Source organism: Pisolithus orientalis (genome assembly GCF_024613125.1).
Source record: "Pisolithus orientalis strain OTSU chromosome Unknown F5J12scaffold_88, whole genome shotgun sequence".
Lineage (NCBI taxonomy): Eukaryota > Fungi > Basidiomycota > Agaricomycetes > Boletales > Pisolithaceae > Pisolithus > Pisolithus orientalis.
The window spans coordinates 1-16,802 of record NW_026260869.1 but is presented as its reverse complement, the minus strand read 5'-3'; the positions used below and the strand labels follow the sequence as shown (position 1 = coordinate 16,802).

Below are 16,802 nucleotides of genomic sequence, written 5' to 3'. Positions count from 1 at the left end.
CCTTGTGCCATCTGTACCAGCCTCTGACTCCCTGGCTCACACCCCCCTGAAGGCCCCCCTCATTTCCCTAATCAATGCAGCTGCCTTTGTGTGCACCTGCAAACTTGAAGGGTCTGTCCAGTTCCAACTTCAGCTCCACCCCTTGGACTCAGCTCAAGCCCAATTGGCCTTGGCTTCCTCTCCTCTGGCCTTACCCAATGTACCAGAAGAGTACCATGATTTTGCTGATGTCTTCAGTAAAACCAAGGCCTTGGCACTCCTGCCTTGCCAGGAGTATGACCTGAAGATAGAGCTCAAGGAAGGAACAACCCTGCCATTAGGCACCATCTACTCACTGTCCCCAGTCAAGCTCCAAGCTCTCCAGGCCTTCATTGATGAAAACCTCACCACCAGTTTCATTTGACCTACCTCCTCCCCCTATGCTGCACCAGTTCTCTTTGTTAAGAAGAAGGATGGCTCCCTCTGGCTCTGCATAGACTTCCACAGCCTGAACAAAATCACTAAGAAAGACTGATACCCACTACCACTCATCTCTGACCTCTTAGACTCACCAAGCTGAGCCAAGATCTATACCAAGATTGATCTCCAGAATGCCTACCATCTCATCCAGATTGCCCCAGGAGATGAATTGAAGACCACATTCTGGACTTGGTATGGTTCCTACAAGTGGTTAGTGATGCCCTTCAGCCTCACTAATGCCCTGACTACTTTCCAATGCTTCATGAATACCATCTTTGCAGACATGTTGGATGTCTGCATAGTTGTCTACCTAGATGACACCCTAATCTACTCTGGAGATAAGGAGTCCCATAAGCAGCATGTCTGAGAGGTACTCCACCAGCTTCAGCTTCACAGCCTTTATGTGAAGCCAGAGAAATGTGAGTTCCACTCAGATTCAGTCGAATATCTTGGCTTCCACCTCTCCCCTGCCAGCCTCACAATGTCCAAGGAAAAGGTCCAGACCATCTGTGACTGGCCTGAGCCTCACAAGGTCAAGGACATACAATCTTTCCTTGGCTTTGCCAACTTTTACCACCGCTTTATATTCAACTACTCAGACATTGTTGTACCACTGACTTGGCTTACCCACAAGGGTGCTCCTTGGAACTTCTCTGAGGAGTGCCACTGGTCATTCAATAACCTTAAGGCTGCCTTCACCACTGCACTGGTCTTAATTCATTTCATCCCCAGGGTTCCCATCACTGTCAAGACTGATGCATTGGACTATGCCATTGCCAGCATTCTGTCTATCACTTGCAGCGATGGCCAGATACATCCAGTTGCCTTCTACTCCTGGACTCTGACTGCCCTGGAGTTGAATTATGATACTCATGACAAGGAATTGGAATTGCTTGCTATTTTCAAAGCATTCCAGACCTGGTGCCATTACCTTGAGGGGTCAGCCTCACCAGTTGATGTTGTCACTGACCACAAGAACCTTGAGTACTTCTCTACCTCTAAAGTACTCACCTGCTGCCAAGCTTGCTGGTCGGAATTCCTGTCTCAGTTCAATATGATCATCAGATTCAGGCCCAGTAAGCTTGGGGCTAAGCCCAATGCCCTAACTAGATGATGGGATGTCTACCCCAAAGAGGGGGATAGTGGCTATGCCTGAGTGAACCTGCAGAACCTGAGACTGGTCTTCACCCAGGAGCAACTAGCAGTCTCCCTCTGCACTACTTATCTCGAGTACCCAGTCTTGTGAGCAGTCACATTAATGGATGTAGAGAAACTACACAATGATATCCTGACCACACTGCCAGATGACCTGGTCTCACAAATCTGCCTGTCTGGCATGTCTGATCCCCAGTGGTCAGTAGATGACACTGGCTTCCTTTGGCTTGATGGAAGGATCTATGTGCTGGACTCAAATGACCTCTGCCTTAGAGTCTTTCTGCTTAAGCATGACCACCCTCTGTCCAGCCACTTCAGCCAAAACTGAGCTCTAGAGCTCATCCAGCGTGAGTATACCTGGCCTGGCCTCAGGACCTTCATCAAAGACTACATCTGGTCTTGCATGGCCTGTGCTTGGGCTAAGGTCCCCTGCCATCGGCCTTACAGCCTCCTCAAACAACTCCTGGTGCCAGAGCAGCCATGGAATTCCATCTCGATGGATTTTATTGAGCAACTCCTGGCCTCATCCAGCTTCACAGCTGTCCTCATAGTAGTTGACCAGCTTTCCAAGCAGGCCATCTTCATCCCCACCCACAACACCATCACAGCCCCAGAACTTGCCAAACTCTTCCTACTCCATGTCTTTTCAAAGCACAGAATGCTGGCCCATGTAACCTCAGAATGAGGCTCAGAGTTTGTATCCCATTTCTTCCAGTCACTCAGTAAGGCCTTGGATATGCACTTGCACTTCACTTTGGGCTACCACCCCAAAGGTGATGGCCAGACCGAAAGGACCAACCAGACTCTCAAACAATACCTCTGAGTGTACTGCAACTACCAGCAGGACAACTGGGCCAACCTCTTACCTTTGGCCAAGTTCACTTACAATAATGCCCCTAGTGCTACTACTGGTGTCTCACCATTCTTTGCTAATAAGGGCTACCACCCTAACATCTCAGTGTACCCTGAGCACAGTCTTACCTCCGCTCAGGCTCACAATTATGAAGTTGACTTAGACTCACTGCACCAGTACCTACATGAGGAGATGACCCTCCCACAACAGCACTATCAAGGACCAGCCAATGCTAAATGCATGCTGGCCCCAGACTTCAAGGTCAGTGACCAAGTGTATGTCAAAGCCAAATACTTCCGGTCAACCCAGCCTTCCAAGAAACTCTCAGAGAAGAACCTTGGACCATATCTGGTCATAGTTCAGGCTGGTACCCATTCATTCCCACTGCACCTGCCAGACTCAATGCATGCAGTGCATCTGGTCTTCCATGTCTCCCAACTTGAACTGGCCATCCTTAACACCATCCCAAACTGGACTCAACCACCACCCCCACCAGTCGAAGTCAATGGTGAACTAGAGTTCAAGGTAGCAGAAATCCTTGACTGCAAGGTTGACTGGTGTCACTGGTGTTGGCTTCAGTACCTAGTCTGGTGGACCAGCTATGAGGGGACTGATGAAGAAACCACTTGGGTACTCACTACAGAGCTGGACACCACATCTGAACTCATACAAGAATTTCACTCCAGCTATCCTAGTAAACCTGGCCCATTCCAATGAGGACCAGCTTCAGCTGGCCTCAGTTCTCTTTTCTGTTCTCTCCCAGTATCTAGTTTCCTTTGTCCTCTTACTTTACTGTATGAGACTGGACACTGGGTGTGACATTTTCAGAAGAAGGGAAGAAGAAAAGGTGCTAGGCTATGGTCTACTCAGCCTTGTCCTCCTCCTTGGTCTCCTCTTCCCCACCCTCATTGTTGGCCCTTAACCATTCAGCCTCCTCACACAACTCATCAGAGTCAAGCTTGGATGAACCTGAGTCCAATGGTGTGGCCAACACCCTGTACCCATAGGACTCATTGAGGAGGGCCTCAAGAGTGTCAGCAATGCAGCCTGAATTTTCATTTGTGGCCTCCTGTAGGTCATAGAGGCTGGCCAAATTGTTGGCAATCAGCCCCATGGCCTTGATCAGTTGCTTGAGCTTGTCTTCCAAGCCCAAGTACCTATCTGCACTGGCCCCCCTCAGCCTGCTCCCACTGGCCTCAGGCTCATCAAGATCTGAGACCTCAGTTGGTCTCAGCTTTGCCCACTTCTTCTGGCTTGGCCTGGGCTCAGGTGCCTCTTCATTGGCCTTCTGCTTCTTGCCTTTATTGACCTTGATGGCAGCCTTGGGACCAACCTCAGTGTCCTTCCCATCTCCCAGCCACTGACACTTGCCCTTCAACTGATTGCACTGTATGCAGGTGACCCACTTCTTATTACCATCCACAAGAAACTTGCAGATGGTCTTTGCCCAGGTGCAGCAGGTACATCTAAAGGTAGACTTCAGAGAAAATGTGCAGGAATAGGAAAGGTTACTTACCTGGGGTCCAAGACCACCTTCTTTGCCTTCCCCTGGCCTTGTCACCCTTGTCAGCCCTGGCCTTGCATTTTTGCTCAGCCTCCCTTTCCTCCTCAACCTTGCATCTCTCTTCATCCTCATGTGCCCTTCTCTCCTTGGCCTCCTGCTCTGCCTTCTTGGCCTTCTCCCTCTCTGCTCTTTTGGCCTCAAGCCAAGCCTGCTCCTCCTACTGGGCTTGTTCAGCTGCCTTTTGTCTCTTCCTCTCCTTTGCCTTTGCCTTCATCACCTCCTCTTCATTATCAGTGTTGTACCTGATGTCATCACCAGGGACTTGGGCCCAGTCAACAACAACTTGGCCTTCATTGTTGTTGTCAGCAGTGGTGATCAGTCTTGAGTTGGACATGATGGAGAGGATGTGAATGAAAGACACAAAGAGCTTAGCAGGTCACAAGTATCAGTTTTTCAAACTCAGCCAAAGTTTGGACTCAGCCTACCACTCTTGCAGGGGTCTCATGGGTTTGACCCCTAAGAGGGGGATACTGTCATAGTTGTGCCTCAACCCCAGTTGGACTCAGTTTCACACTTGTGCAGTCTGGCCTTGGCCTCACTAGTTCCTTACCCCAGATGTCCTAGCACAGTGAACACTGCTCTGCAGTGCATGTCACTTTGGTTAATTTCTGCCTGGCCTTGTCCCTGGTCTGCCCTGTCCTGGTCTCCATTACCTTAATCATACCTTACTAATATTTGTCTTACCAATCACCTTAGCAATCTTTGTGAGACCAGCAGTACCAGTCTCCATACTATAGTTGTCTCTGGTCTGTGCTCTTCAGTCTGGAATCAACAAAGTTACTCTGATAATCCCACTTCAGGCAACCATTCTTCATAAGCATTTAGGCTGAATAGTTTCTCCAAACTATCCAGCCTAATAGCCTCCCAGACCAAGGTCTGCCCAGGGACATCTGGTCATGTCCCAGGGCTATGCAGATTTTTAGGCCCTGGGACAGATGGGATTTCCCACATAGCCATCCATTCAAATGCAATTATTTGGGATGTCCCAAGACTGCCTTGGGTGACTGGGGTCCCTACTCCTGAAAGTGCAGCTTATATTAGCATTGAAATAGCTACAGAAATCCTAGCCCCCTTGCTCCTCTGACAGATTTAATCCACAAAGTATCCTTTGACCTATACATCCCCTCCCATCCCACCATGCATAGTAGTATACAATAGTACTTTTCATGTACATCTTTGCAGTGTGATTCTGCTGTATTGGGTCATCTCACTAGTTTCCAGGGAGATGACCCACCTGGGCCTCCACATTTGCCTTGAAAATTGCAATAATAAATTCAATCAATTTGTGCCTATACCTCATGCAATTTGTACTGTATGAAGGAAGAAGTGAATGGTTTTTGAACACTTGTGTGACAAGCCAATATCTCAAAGTCCCCCACATAGAACATGGGGTTGGTCACCTTTGCAACACCATCTGCAGAGGGCAGAATGTCCCAGATGAGCCTCTGAGGTCATCATGGGACATTGTGCTGGTCTGCAAAAGTAACTTTGGAGGATGTGCCATCATAGCCCACTGAGGCTGGGATGGGACATCCCACTGACTTTCATAAGGGGACTTGGGATGTCCCACCCTCCCCTTTGCCCAAGCAGTGGGATGTCCCACAACAGCTTCCAAGCCTACATTGGGACATCCCACCCTCCCCACTGCCAACCAGTGGGATGTCCCCCAACAGCGTCTAAGGCTACATTGGGGCATCCCACCCTCCCCCTTTCCAACCAGTGGGATGTCCCACAATAGCCTCTAAGGCTACATTGGGATATCCCTCTCCCCCTCTGGCAACCAGTGGGATGTCCCACAACAGCCTCTGAGGCTACATTGGGGCATCCCACCCTCCCCTTTGCCAACCAGTGGGATGTCCCACAACAGCCCCTACACCTACATTGGGACATCCCTCCCCACCATCTGGCCAGCAGTGGGATGTTGATGTCCCACAGCAGCCTCTAAGGCTAAGTGGGGACATCCCACCCCCCTGTCTGGCCAGATGTCCCACACCACTCTCCACATAACACAAGGCCAAAATGCTATCAGACCATTTGCATGATCATAGGGGGCATGCACCCTTGTTGCACTCCAAAAATTTCCAGATTGAAGGACCATGTTGGAAATGGTGTATTCTGTGCATTGCACTCCACATAGTTTTGTTCCCACCTCACTGGTCCATGCCCCATGCTACTGATGCTATCACCTAGACAATATACACAGCTGAGCAGTCAGATCACCTGGTTAACACCTAAGGGGTTGCTTCAATCCCAGCTCTGGTCACATTTCCATCATAAGGCTACATTGGGACATCCCCCCCCCCCCCCCCCCTCCAGCAGCCAGTGGGATGTCCCACAACAGCCTCTCAGGCTATGTTGGAACATCCCATCCCCCTTCCATAAACCAGTGGGATGTCCCACAACAGCCTTTCAGGCTATGTTGGGACATCCCAACCCCCTTTCCAGAAACCAGTGGGATGTCCCACAACAGCCTTTCAGGCTATGTTGGAACATCCCATCCCCCCTTCCAGAAACTGGTGGGATGTCCCACAGCAGCCTCTCAGGCTATGTTGGAACATCCCATCCCCCCTTCCAGAAACTGGTGGGATGTCCCACAGCAGCCTCTCAGGCTATGTTGGGACATCCCATCTCCCCCTCTGGACACCAGTGAGATGTTATACAAATGCCACAGAGGCAAATGTTGGACATCCTACCCTGTATCTCTGACATCCACATTGCCCTCTGCCCACAATTGGCATATATATTGTCACATTGTAACAGGCTCAATCAATGGCACCAATCAGTTCAAGTCAGATCACCATGATTTTTGGAGATTCAGAATCAGGGCAATGAGACACAGGTCTGCCTTGCAGATGTCCATTTCACATATAACCAACATTGTGAGCCCATTATTGCATAATTCTTCACACAAGATTCATATCCTTTGAGCCCTGTGTAATTTCTAGAGAACAGTACCAAAGAATATGTGCAGAGATGAAAAGTCAGTGACCAGATGAGCAGTGAGCAGTGAATAACTGCATTTGAGTGGGTGTAGCCATATGCATGAGTAGTTGCTGACATGATCAGGTTCACTCAATGGCTCCAAATGTCCTATGCATATCATTGCTTGAAATAGTCATGGCACCCAAAGAATGCTATTCAAATTGTATGCAGCAATCATACTCTGCAGGTCTCAAGTGTTGTATTATTTCTCAATCTCATGTCCTTCTACTATGATTTTATTTGAAGCAAGTCTTGAGATGTGAGGCAAGGGGACACAGGTAGGGGGTAGCACATGATTGGTAAGCAGCCACCAAGTGTAGATAAGACAATACTAGGTGTAGAACTTCAGATCACAACAACACACTGCATAATTGCATAAATTTTTGGTACTGTTCTCTAGATGATACACAGGGCTCCAAGGATATGAATCTTGTGTGAAGAAATATGCAATAATAGGCTTCCAATCTTACTTATATGTGCAATGAACATCTGGAAGCAGAGGGCTCTCTACTGCCCAAAAAGCATTGAAAGCCTGCTGGACAATTGATGTATAGAAGACCACTATTAGTTTGCTAAGGTGTACAGATGCCTAGATCACTTGCAATTTTGATTGTATATGTGAAATCAGCCTATGCTTTTTCAGACTTATATAGTGCTAGAACTAGTCTAATTTTTTCACCAGGACCTGCATCTAATTTCCCTGATTCTGAATCTGCAAAAATTGCGGTGATCTGACTTGAATTGATTGAGATATCAAAGTTATAACATTTAGCTACTATATGTGTGTGATTTTGTTTATTTCGCCTTGCTCTCAGTTTTGAAAATAGCTGTAACATGAGGAGCAACAAGGCACAAACACAGTAGCTAGGACTGCGGGAACTGTATATACAGATTGAGGCATCATGTACAGTGCCTAACAGCAATGGACATGTGATGGACATTGGTACCATATGTGATTTGACCCTGGACCGCCCCTAACAAAGAGTTGATAAGTGGCCAGTACTGAAATGTAACAGTAATGGCTGCGGCGACTGACACAAAACTATGGGATGCAGTAGAGGACTCCCAGGCAATCAGGGAGAAAAACAGAAAATGCCAATTGGATCACCCAATCTTGAGGTATATGCTAAACCACCTCAAAACCCTTCAAACACAACAGCAGGAATATCTCAACAATGAGCAAGCAGAATTGGGTGAACAAGGGCACCCCAGAAATGGGTCAGTGAGAGGGATTTGTGGCTTGAAAAGCGAGAGAAGTGGTGCAGATATGCATGAGGTACAATGAGAGGACCTCAAGGGGTGGGCCTTGCCACAAAAATGCGAACATCTCCATAACTGCTGCACCAATCACAATGATCCAGACATCCCCAGGGAGTCGTCATCTAGTAGTGCGAGTCTGCAAAAAAGCGAGAGACATGTCAGAGAAACCACTGAGATACAGCCCCAAGATGATAGGGGTAACTCCAGGAAAGTGAACAAGCAGGTGATGACCTCAGGACAATGGCTGGGGTGATCAACACGGGCCTCAGGAAGTGGTTGGGTACTTGTAGATAAACATGGAAAAAAAGGAGCCACCATGATCAGACCATCAGATCCTGAGCTATGTGCAAAACTGTCTCACTGCCCTCCAAACACAAAAATGGTGATATCTCAATAGCAGCTCCATGGAATTAGACAAAAGAGGCCCCCCCCAGAGAGGTCTTGGTGAGGGGAACAAGTGGTGTGAAAAGCGATAGGAAAGGCACAGGACTGAGTGGAGAGCCACAGACTTGTCCCCCAAATCTGATGGTAACATCATCGCTGACACCAGTGACATCAATATACAAGTGGTGCATGACAAATATGTTGTAGGGGAAGCAAAAACTACACTAGTAGTAATCTTCATTTATATACTCCTCAGCGAAGTCATCCTCATATTGTGCAGCATTACCCCTGTTAACCCAATGAGGTTCACCCAACTGGGTTGGAGGGTAGTAGTTGTTGGTATATGGACCATTGTAGTAAGGATGATTGGTTCAAGACAGAACATGATGGAATCCTTGGCGAGACAGAGGAAATTGATTGTGGTGGCCAGAAGGTAATGCCTAGAGAGAATGCAAGTTGATGGTGAAACCTCTGCAAAATTGAATTACTCACATGATATGGGATATTAGATGGGCCAGGATCATGATAGTCTGTACAGTCACCCCAAGAATCCTACATAATTTTTCCTTAGTCTTGTTACCAAAAGTCAGAGACCTGGATACTCACTTGTCATCTGGGAAAAGACTGCTGGGCTGGGCCAGCCTCTTGCATGTGAGGACAGCTTGGAAGATTATCCTGATGTAGATCCTATACAATGCTTCATTAGTCTTGTTATCAGACCATAGGAACCAAACCCTACCCTGTATTGTGGAGCCAGTGCAGGAGGCTCAGATGGGCCAGGCTCTCGAGTGTGCACATTGCTTGGAATTGTGGATGGGTCATGACACAAATCTTGCACAGTGGGGCATGTATCCCAGCATTGATCATGTGGCGCAGTTCAACAGTCAGACTGTAAAGCCTTGCAAATGTCAGCAGATACTGGATACTGAGTAAAGAGCAGAACTTACCTGGGGACCAATAGTATCGCAATTTGACGCCTCCACATGGGGTTGCTTCCGAGAGGGAAAAGGGAGTTGTTGCTGCAGTCAGGGTAGTGGCTGTCGAAGGACCTCCATGCCTTGCTGCTGGTGATCCATTTCCTTGAGGGACTTCTGCCACTCTGGATCATCTGAGATCTGCTGCAAAACAGTACCATTGGTAGCTTTGACAAGCACAATCTCACCCTTCAAAGGGTCAGCATCCAAAATATCAATGACCTCTAAACAGAACTTCAGCATCCGACTGGATGAATAAAATAGGGAATACCTTCATTCCAGCACTTAATCTCAATTTCCAGCACATCATCCAGACTATCTTGTTCTTCCTCATCATCAGTTTGCTCATCATACAAAAGACCCAGTTTTCTCCAAAGGCAAGGTACTACAAGTTGACAAAGAGGGCCAGCCTTAAATTTCTTGTACTTAAAACCAGGGCCCAGTGGAGATACACCATGGGGCCAGTTGACAATAGTGAGGTGGCTCTTCCACAAAAACTCGAGAAGCTGGTGCCAGGAAACTTTCTGGGGATTGCCAACTTCAATGCCACATGTGACTGAGCAAAGGATCAAGATAAATGCATGTACAGAACAAGAATAACTTACCATGCAGATCTCTCAATGTGGCCAACATCTTCTCCTTCATCATGCTTCCAAATACTCTGTGGTTGCAGTCTCTTGGAGTCTCCTTTGTACAGCAATGTAGTTTCAGTGCAAAACCCACATCTCCAATGGAACTGGTGCTGGCCACCCTGGCATCCACACCATTGCCATTCCTGAGACACCTACAACAATCCAATGAGGTCAAATGAAACATGCAAGAAATAAGCTTACCTGAAAATTGCAGTATACTTATCCATGAGTGACCAGACATCAATGCCATTTTCATTCATGAATTTTCTTATCATCTTGGAGCCTCCAAATATGCCAGAAGTTTGATGTCCTGCAGGGTCCTGTCCAACATACATTACCACTCCAACTATCTCAATATCCTCGAGATTGGACCTTGCCTCTGCCTGTGGAACAATCAGAATCGATGGCTGCACAGTTGCAACCACATACCAATCCAGAAAATTGTGTCTTTGCATTGTCCACTCTAGCTGCAATAGATTTGACAGATAGATTAGTCGGTATGGTGGAGGAGCTCTCACTCCACTCATAGCTTTTAACTTTTCCCTCCTTGCTGCGAAGTCATCCTTGGGGATGCCTATCATGAGGGTGTTGTACTCCTTCGTAATCAAATTGTTGATTGAATTTTGATTGGCTGGTCAGGATGTTAGAACAATAGATGTGAGAGGGAGGAAAGCCATACCACCATCTGGTTTGGGCTGTGTGGCCCAATACCATGAGCAGAAGAGGTTGGCCTCATTAATTTTGGTATGAGAAGCCTTAACACTAAATCGTGCAGCAACAAGTATGTCATGTGTAGACCACCTGTGCCATCAGCCAAGTTCTTCTGCCATTGTCTTGACATCCTTCGCAAAAGCACATATTTCATCTAATGCTGCTGTGGACAGATTCCCCAGCTTCTTGAGGTTCAGGAGTTGGGTGTCACGGTCACTGTGGTTTTCAGCATCAATGTCCTCAGCATCTATAGCCCTACCTTTGCCCTTCTTCTGAAGTCTAGTATAGATTGGGCCACCTTCTTGGCAAGGATGGACAACATCCCCTACAGGATGGGCAGAGTCATCAGACTTGTACACAGGTGGTGAGGATGGGGGAAGCAGGGACTGGGCACAAGAAATGGTCTGAGCATTGTGAGTGCATGGATCATCATCATCTAGGAGTCAACATGTCAACATGAGGCAGATGTGTATATAGATGGTAACAGAACAGGATCACAACAATTCTTTATCTATATAACAACCAAGGGAATGATGGGCAGCAGGAAACAGTCATGAGTATCCAAAGCACCAAACTTTGAAACACAAGTGGGCACCAAGCCCACTATCGCATGACCAGAGAGGCACCAAACCCTGAAATCAAAAGAAATGAGAATTATCTGAAAAAAAACATGAGAGAACAAGGGATATGAAACAGAAAAACCTACCACAGGAGTTGCTCGAGCTCTCCATCTTGTCATCATTCTCATTGTAATTGGAACCCTTGTTGTCGTCACCACTACTGGGCAGCTGGTCATCCTCTTTCTCACTACTGGATGGCAGGTCATCCTCTTCCTCACTACCAGATGGCAGGTCATCCTTGTTCTTGCTACTGGACAGCTGATCATCCTCATTCTCATTACTGGAAGGCTGGTCATCCTCATTTTTGTTGTTGTCAGGATTCTCCTCCATCTCCTCCATTGCAGAGTCCTCATCACAGATTTGGTTGTCCAGGTGCAGGGAAGGGGAAGGGAGCATTGGGGTGTTCATGATGGAAGGGTGAGGTGTCAAGGAGTGTCTTCTATCTCTCAGGCCAAACATGTGCTCTTCCCAGCCTTTGGGAGGCTGGACTGCACACTGCAGTTTCAGTTTGCCAATCATATCCTTTGGAGTAGATTGCCATGAATGGAAAACAAAATTAGAGTAATGGATGAGAAATATACTACAAGATGTACCTCTGAGTGTTGCACTCCATCATTAGAGACAACAGCACCACCTTTTTTTACTCATTTGGAAACTGGGGCATTTTGTGAGGACAGAATCCTTCGATTGCAAAGAATGCAAGTGTTCAAGTCAGCAACAGAGTCCCTTGAAGGCTCTGGGATATCAGCAGAGCAGGGCATGGTTGTATGGGGGTGTTGAGAAATGGGGGGAGGCAAGGTGAGTATTTAAGGTCAGAGCACATCAAGCCAAGATGAACCACATGGGAAAAAAAATCTGTCTGGAACATGTTGTCTCAGCATGCAAAGTTCTGGATATAGCATCAGCAAGGACATATGAAACCATGGAAAGAGGACATGACATAAGGGGGACAAAGGAAAAGCATGCAGGAAAGAAGTGGTTGTAATGTGTAGTGAGGATGACACACCTATTAAAATGGAAACATATGGGTGGAATTCCAATCAAAATCCAGAACAGCAGTATTCTGTCTGCAAGACCCAGAAAGTGGGTTTCCTCAGGACTGAAAAACCACAAGAGTTCATCAGTATCCAGCAATAGAGAAAGGAATGGGCTTACTAGACAGAAAATGAATCGTTCAAGCCCCTAATGGCAGTCACTGATGAGAGCAGGGTTGACACAGTCCAATAGACACGGTCCCTTTCATGTGATTGATAGCCAAATTGAGCATATAATGTAGACTGAACATCAGAGGTATGATGACCTTTGGGCAAAGTTATTGCTGAAACAAATCTCCAGTACTGAGTGACAAGGGTCATTGTCATCTGTGCAATTTATCACTGGATCAACACCAAGACCACCCTTGAAGGCCCCAAGCCTTCAGGGGCTGTCAAGGGCACCAAGCCCATGACATTTAGCAGAGAGATGCTCCAAGTGTTCTGCTGCTAAGTGGTAGAGCTTGAATGGTAGAAATTTACGAAGGATGGAAAGTGCCGAGTTGCAACTTGCCTCACAATCAGGCTGCCATATGCAATACATGGCCTCAGGATTTATACTTCATAGTAATTAATTGAAGACTGCTGTGAGAAATACTTGCCAATAGATAATACAATAGCTGTTAGTCTTTACATGGATATGGTAAAAAAAATTCTGGTGGGAGTATGCACACAGTCATCTGCTAGATATGGAACCTTTGCTTCATGATCTGGGTGGCCATGGACAAGAATAGTGGAGGGATCAGTTGAGTTAGGTGGCATTAGATGTATCAATACTGGTGGTGTGGGAAATTCCATGTAAATGGGGATCGAGGGGGATAAGGTGGCAGGTGTACACTCTTTGCAGGACAACAATCCTGAAACCCCCAGACTCGATGGGCATAATGCTGTGGGGTATGTGGGTTGCAAGCTGGATGACCCTATGAAGGCTGCAATATGATCAGTCCAGAAATGTCACTTAAGAACATACTCACCTTCAGCACAAGATCTTAGTAACAAAGCACTTGCTAGCATTTCAGCATCTGCTGCATTCAATTTGAGGTTTCTGATCAGAGTAATTAGAGCACCTGTGCCAAAATGCATTAGTCATCAGGAGTTAGTCAGAAAAACATGTACTAAGGTTGCTAGAGCTTATATCCAATCCAGTACTGGGTGAAGGTATTTTGGACATGGTGGGGTCAGGGAATGGGAAGGAAAGGCTGGAGAGTGAATGCATGGAGAATTGTAAGTATGATGGCAGATCTCCAGCAGAAGGCTACCTCATTCCCTTTCCCCATTTGTTGGAAGCCATTGTGGGAAAACCAGAAGTTTGACCACAACAAATTGTGCACTTAGATGTGACATAACTCTTCGTAATACCCTGGAGGAAGTAGCAGAAATTGATGGATAAGATACACTGAAAAGCTAACCATGTACCCACATTAGAACTTCGCATGGTTGATCATGAGGCAACCTGGAGAAAATTTGTAGTAGAAAGGAGAACTTGAGATTGACAATCAGAATCACTGCCCTTGAAGGTATAATTGCACCAAGTCTCCGATACCATAGAGGAACACACCATGTATTCGATCAGCAGGGATAGATATGAACAGATGTGTTGCTAACTTGAATCTTCAGGACTAAAAGGTGAGGGGAGAACTGCACTATTGTCTACACAATTGATCACTGAATTTGTACGAAGGGTAGATGAGTGGGGAGACAAGGGTGTCAGTATAGAAGGCATATACTGGCCAGGTGGAATGATGGAGTGCAGCCAGAGGTGGGGAGGATGATGGACCTAGTACATGTAGTATGCACTGGTAAATGGGTCAGTAGACTGCAAAGCATAATGATGCATAACTTAACTCAAAAGCACTGACCTGCAAAACCTTCATTAATGTTGCTGAAAGATGAGGGTCAGTCTTGACTGTCATCATGCGATTGATCATCAGATCCACTGGACACAAAGACCACCCTTGAAGGCTCCAAGCCTTCAAGGCTGTCAAGGGCACCAAGCCCCTGACATATGGTAGAGGAATGCACTGAGCATTCCCCCAATACCATGTGGACAGCATACAGAAGACAAGAGTGTCGCTAAGTACTAGCTGTGGGTGGTGCGAATGTTTGTTTCAGCTGTGATGATGTAACAATTGTGCAATTGTGAAATGACATGTTAAAATTCTGTCATTCATCAAAACTTTAGTCACATCAGTAAAAGTGGCCAAATCTATTAACAAAGTAGCAACAGCGCACTAGTACTTGTAACTAGGACTTGCTATAAGTAGCTTATCAACATGTCATTACTGTAATGCATGAATGCATCTCCTGCAAATATTACAATAGGCAGTCCGGAACATTGAGGAATGAAATACAGAACACAAAACTTATATCTAATCACCTGATTGTTTGACAATTTAGAGCCTAGACTCAATGTCTTCCTTGAGCATGCTGTAAGTCAGGTGTCACATTCATTTGTGGTGCAGGTCATGTGCACAGCAGTACCCATAATATTTCTCACTACTACTAGTAAGTGCTACCTACTACTTTGAGTTGCCAATGCCCCTCTGTATAAACCAATTCAGTGCAAGGTAAGTTTCCCTCTATCTTTTCCATCTTACTTTTCCAGATGGCCTGGTTGCTCTTTCCACAAACATTTGGAGCATTTGTCTGTCAGGTCTTGGGGGTTTGGTGCCTGCAAGTTGTTGATAGGCTTGGGGCCTATCAAGAGTTATCCTCATGGTTTCTGGGGCATTTCTTCATTGAAACTCAGGCAATAACATAGTCTATATGCATGCAGAGTCAATACACCAATCATCATCACTCTTTGTCAAGAAGACATTTTTTGAAAGTTTTTATTCTCTTTCATTCATACTTTTCTTCCAAACATTTAGAGCATTTTTCTGCCAAGTGCTCTGGCATTTGGTGCCTCATGAGTTCTCAATAGGCTTGGGGCCTATCGAGGGCAACATTCTTGTTTCATTTCAGTTACACTGGCCTTAACACTGCATGATTCTTTTTTTTCTCCCCTCATTGTCATCTCTGTCAATTTAAGTAAGTACTGACTGACTTCTTTTGTTTCCAGGATGAATGTAGCTAGTGTTTACCCTTATGAATTATCATTGCACAACCACCCTGGTGACAGTGCATTCTCGCTGTCCCCAACTCAGCTCAAATTGATTATCATTATTTTCAGGGAGATGGGGTGCATTCGATGCATGCATCCTAGCATAGTGTGATGACCACTGGATCACATTGCCAAATGCTGACTATGTTCCCCAACCCTTCATCTTCGATGGAGAAACAATCATGCCCCTATGCGATGGATGGTTCGGCCATATAGACTGTTTTCAATGGCCACAGTTGTTCGCAGAATGCTACACATGGAGTCCATGTGTCCCCTGGAAAGTGGCCTATGGAGACAACCCAACATGGAAGTGGCTGTGGTGGAACATTACCCAGTCAGCAGAGGATTTTGTGCTGGAAAGAGGGTCTCCCTTCAAAGTTGGCAGGATTCATGCTGACAAGTGGAAGTCAATGGAGACCATTTATAATCAACTAGACAAATGTTTGCAAGATTGGCTAAAGAAGCACCCACACTATGAAGGTCCTCTGAGACCTGATTCATGGCTGGGGTCATGTTGGCGATGTCTCCTGCATCTGAAGGCATGATTTTTTTCTGGTTCAGATTTCATTAATTAAAATTTTCTCTAGCAACTCCCATTTACATTTTGAGACACAGTCATATTGGTCACTTTTTGTCAACACCTCCTAGGACATCTTTGGCATGCTAGAATATCTGGACACAGACCTTGACCCTGCTATGGGTACTTTCATTGATTAATTTGACCACTGGATTGGGGCATTCATGACAGGCCCTGACATTGCCAGTGCCTTTTCGAAAATGCATGCTTGTCTGGATGGTCTGGAAACCTGATCGTGTACCCCCAGACATGCAAGTGTTGAAGACAATCAAGATTATGTGCCCTCATGACATAGTCACAGATCCTGAGGTTTTTGAGGTTGGGCAGATGCTGAAATGGCACAGCACCTGGTACCACCCTGGTGAATTGCACCCACAAGCACACTTGACAAGGCCCAGTGATTGAGCTCGAGCAATTTGTGGCTCCCTGGCCAGAACCACCATGCACCAGCAGTGGTGTGGCCTTGACTCCCACAAGCATGGGTCCCACAGCTTCCA

The 16,802-nt window shown here is 46.4% G+C and overlaps 1 protein-coding gene across 1 annotated transcript; it reads right to left on the bottom strand.

Annotated features, from left to right (window-relative positions):
- Positions 1-8,881: 8,881 nt before the first annotated feature.
- On the bottom strand, positions 8,882-12,949 carry F5J12DRAFT_787126 (uncharacterized protein; the record flags this gene model as incomplete). Its single annotated transcript, XM_051743584.1, has 16 exons — positions 8,882-8,971; positions 9,007-9,097; positions 9,150-9,209; positions 9,264-9,344; positions 9,397-9,575; positions 9,605-9,649; positions 9,707-9,855; positions 9,903-10,187; positions 10,237-10,318; positions 10,355-10,415; positions 10,465-10,894; positions 10,943-11,018; positions 11,103-11,410; positions 11,681-12,174; positions 12,601-12,693; positions 12,750-12,949. 16 exons carry the CDS (start codon positions 12,947-12,949, stop codon positions 8,882-8,884), a joined length of 2,724 nt encoding a protein of 907 aa, XP_051594590.1.
- Positions 12,950-16,802: the final 3,853 nt, after the last annotated feature.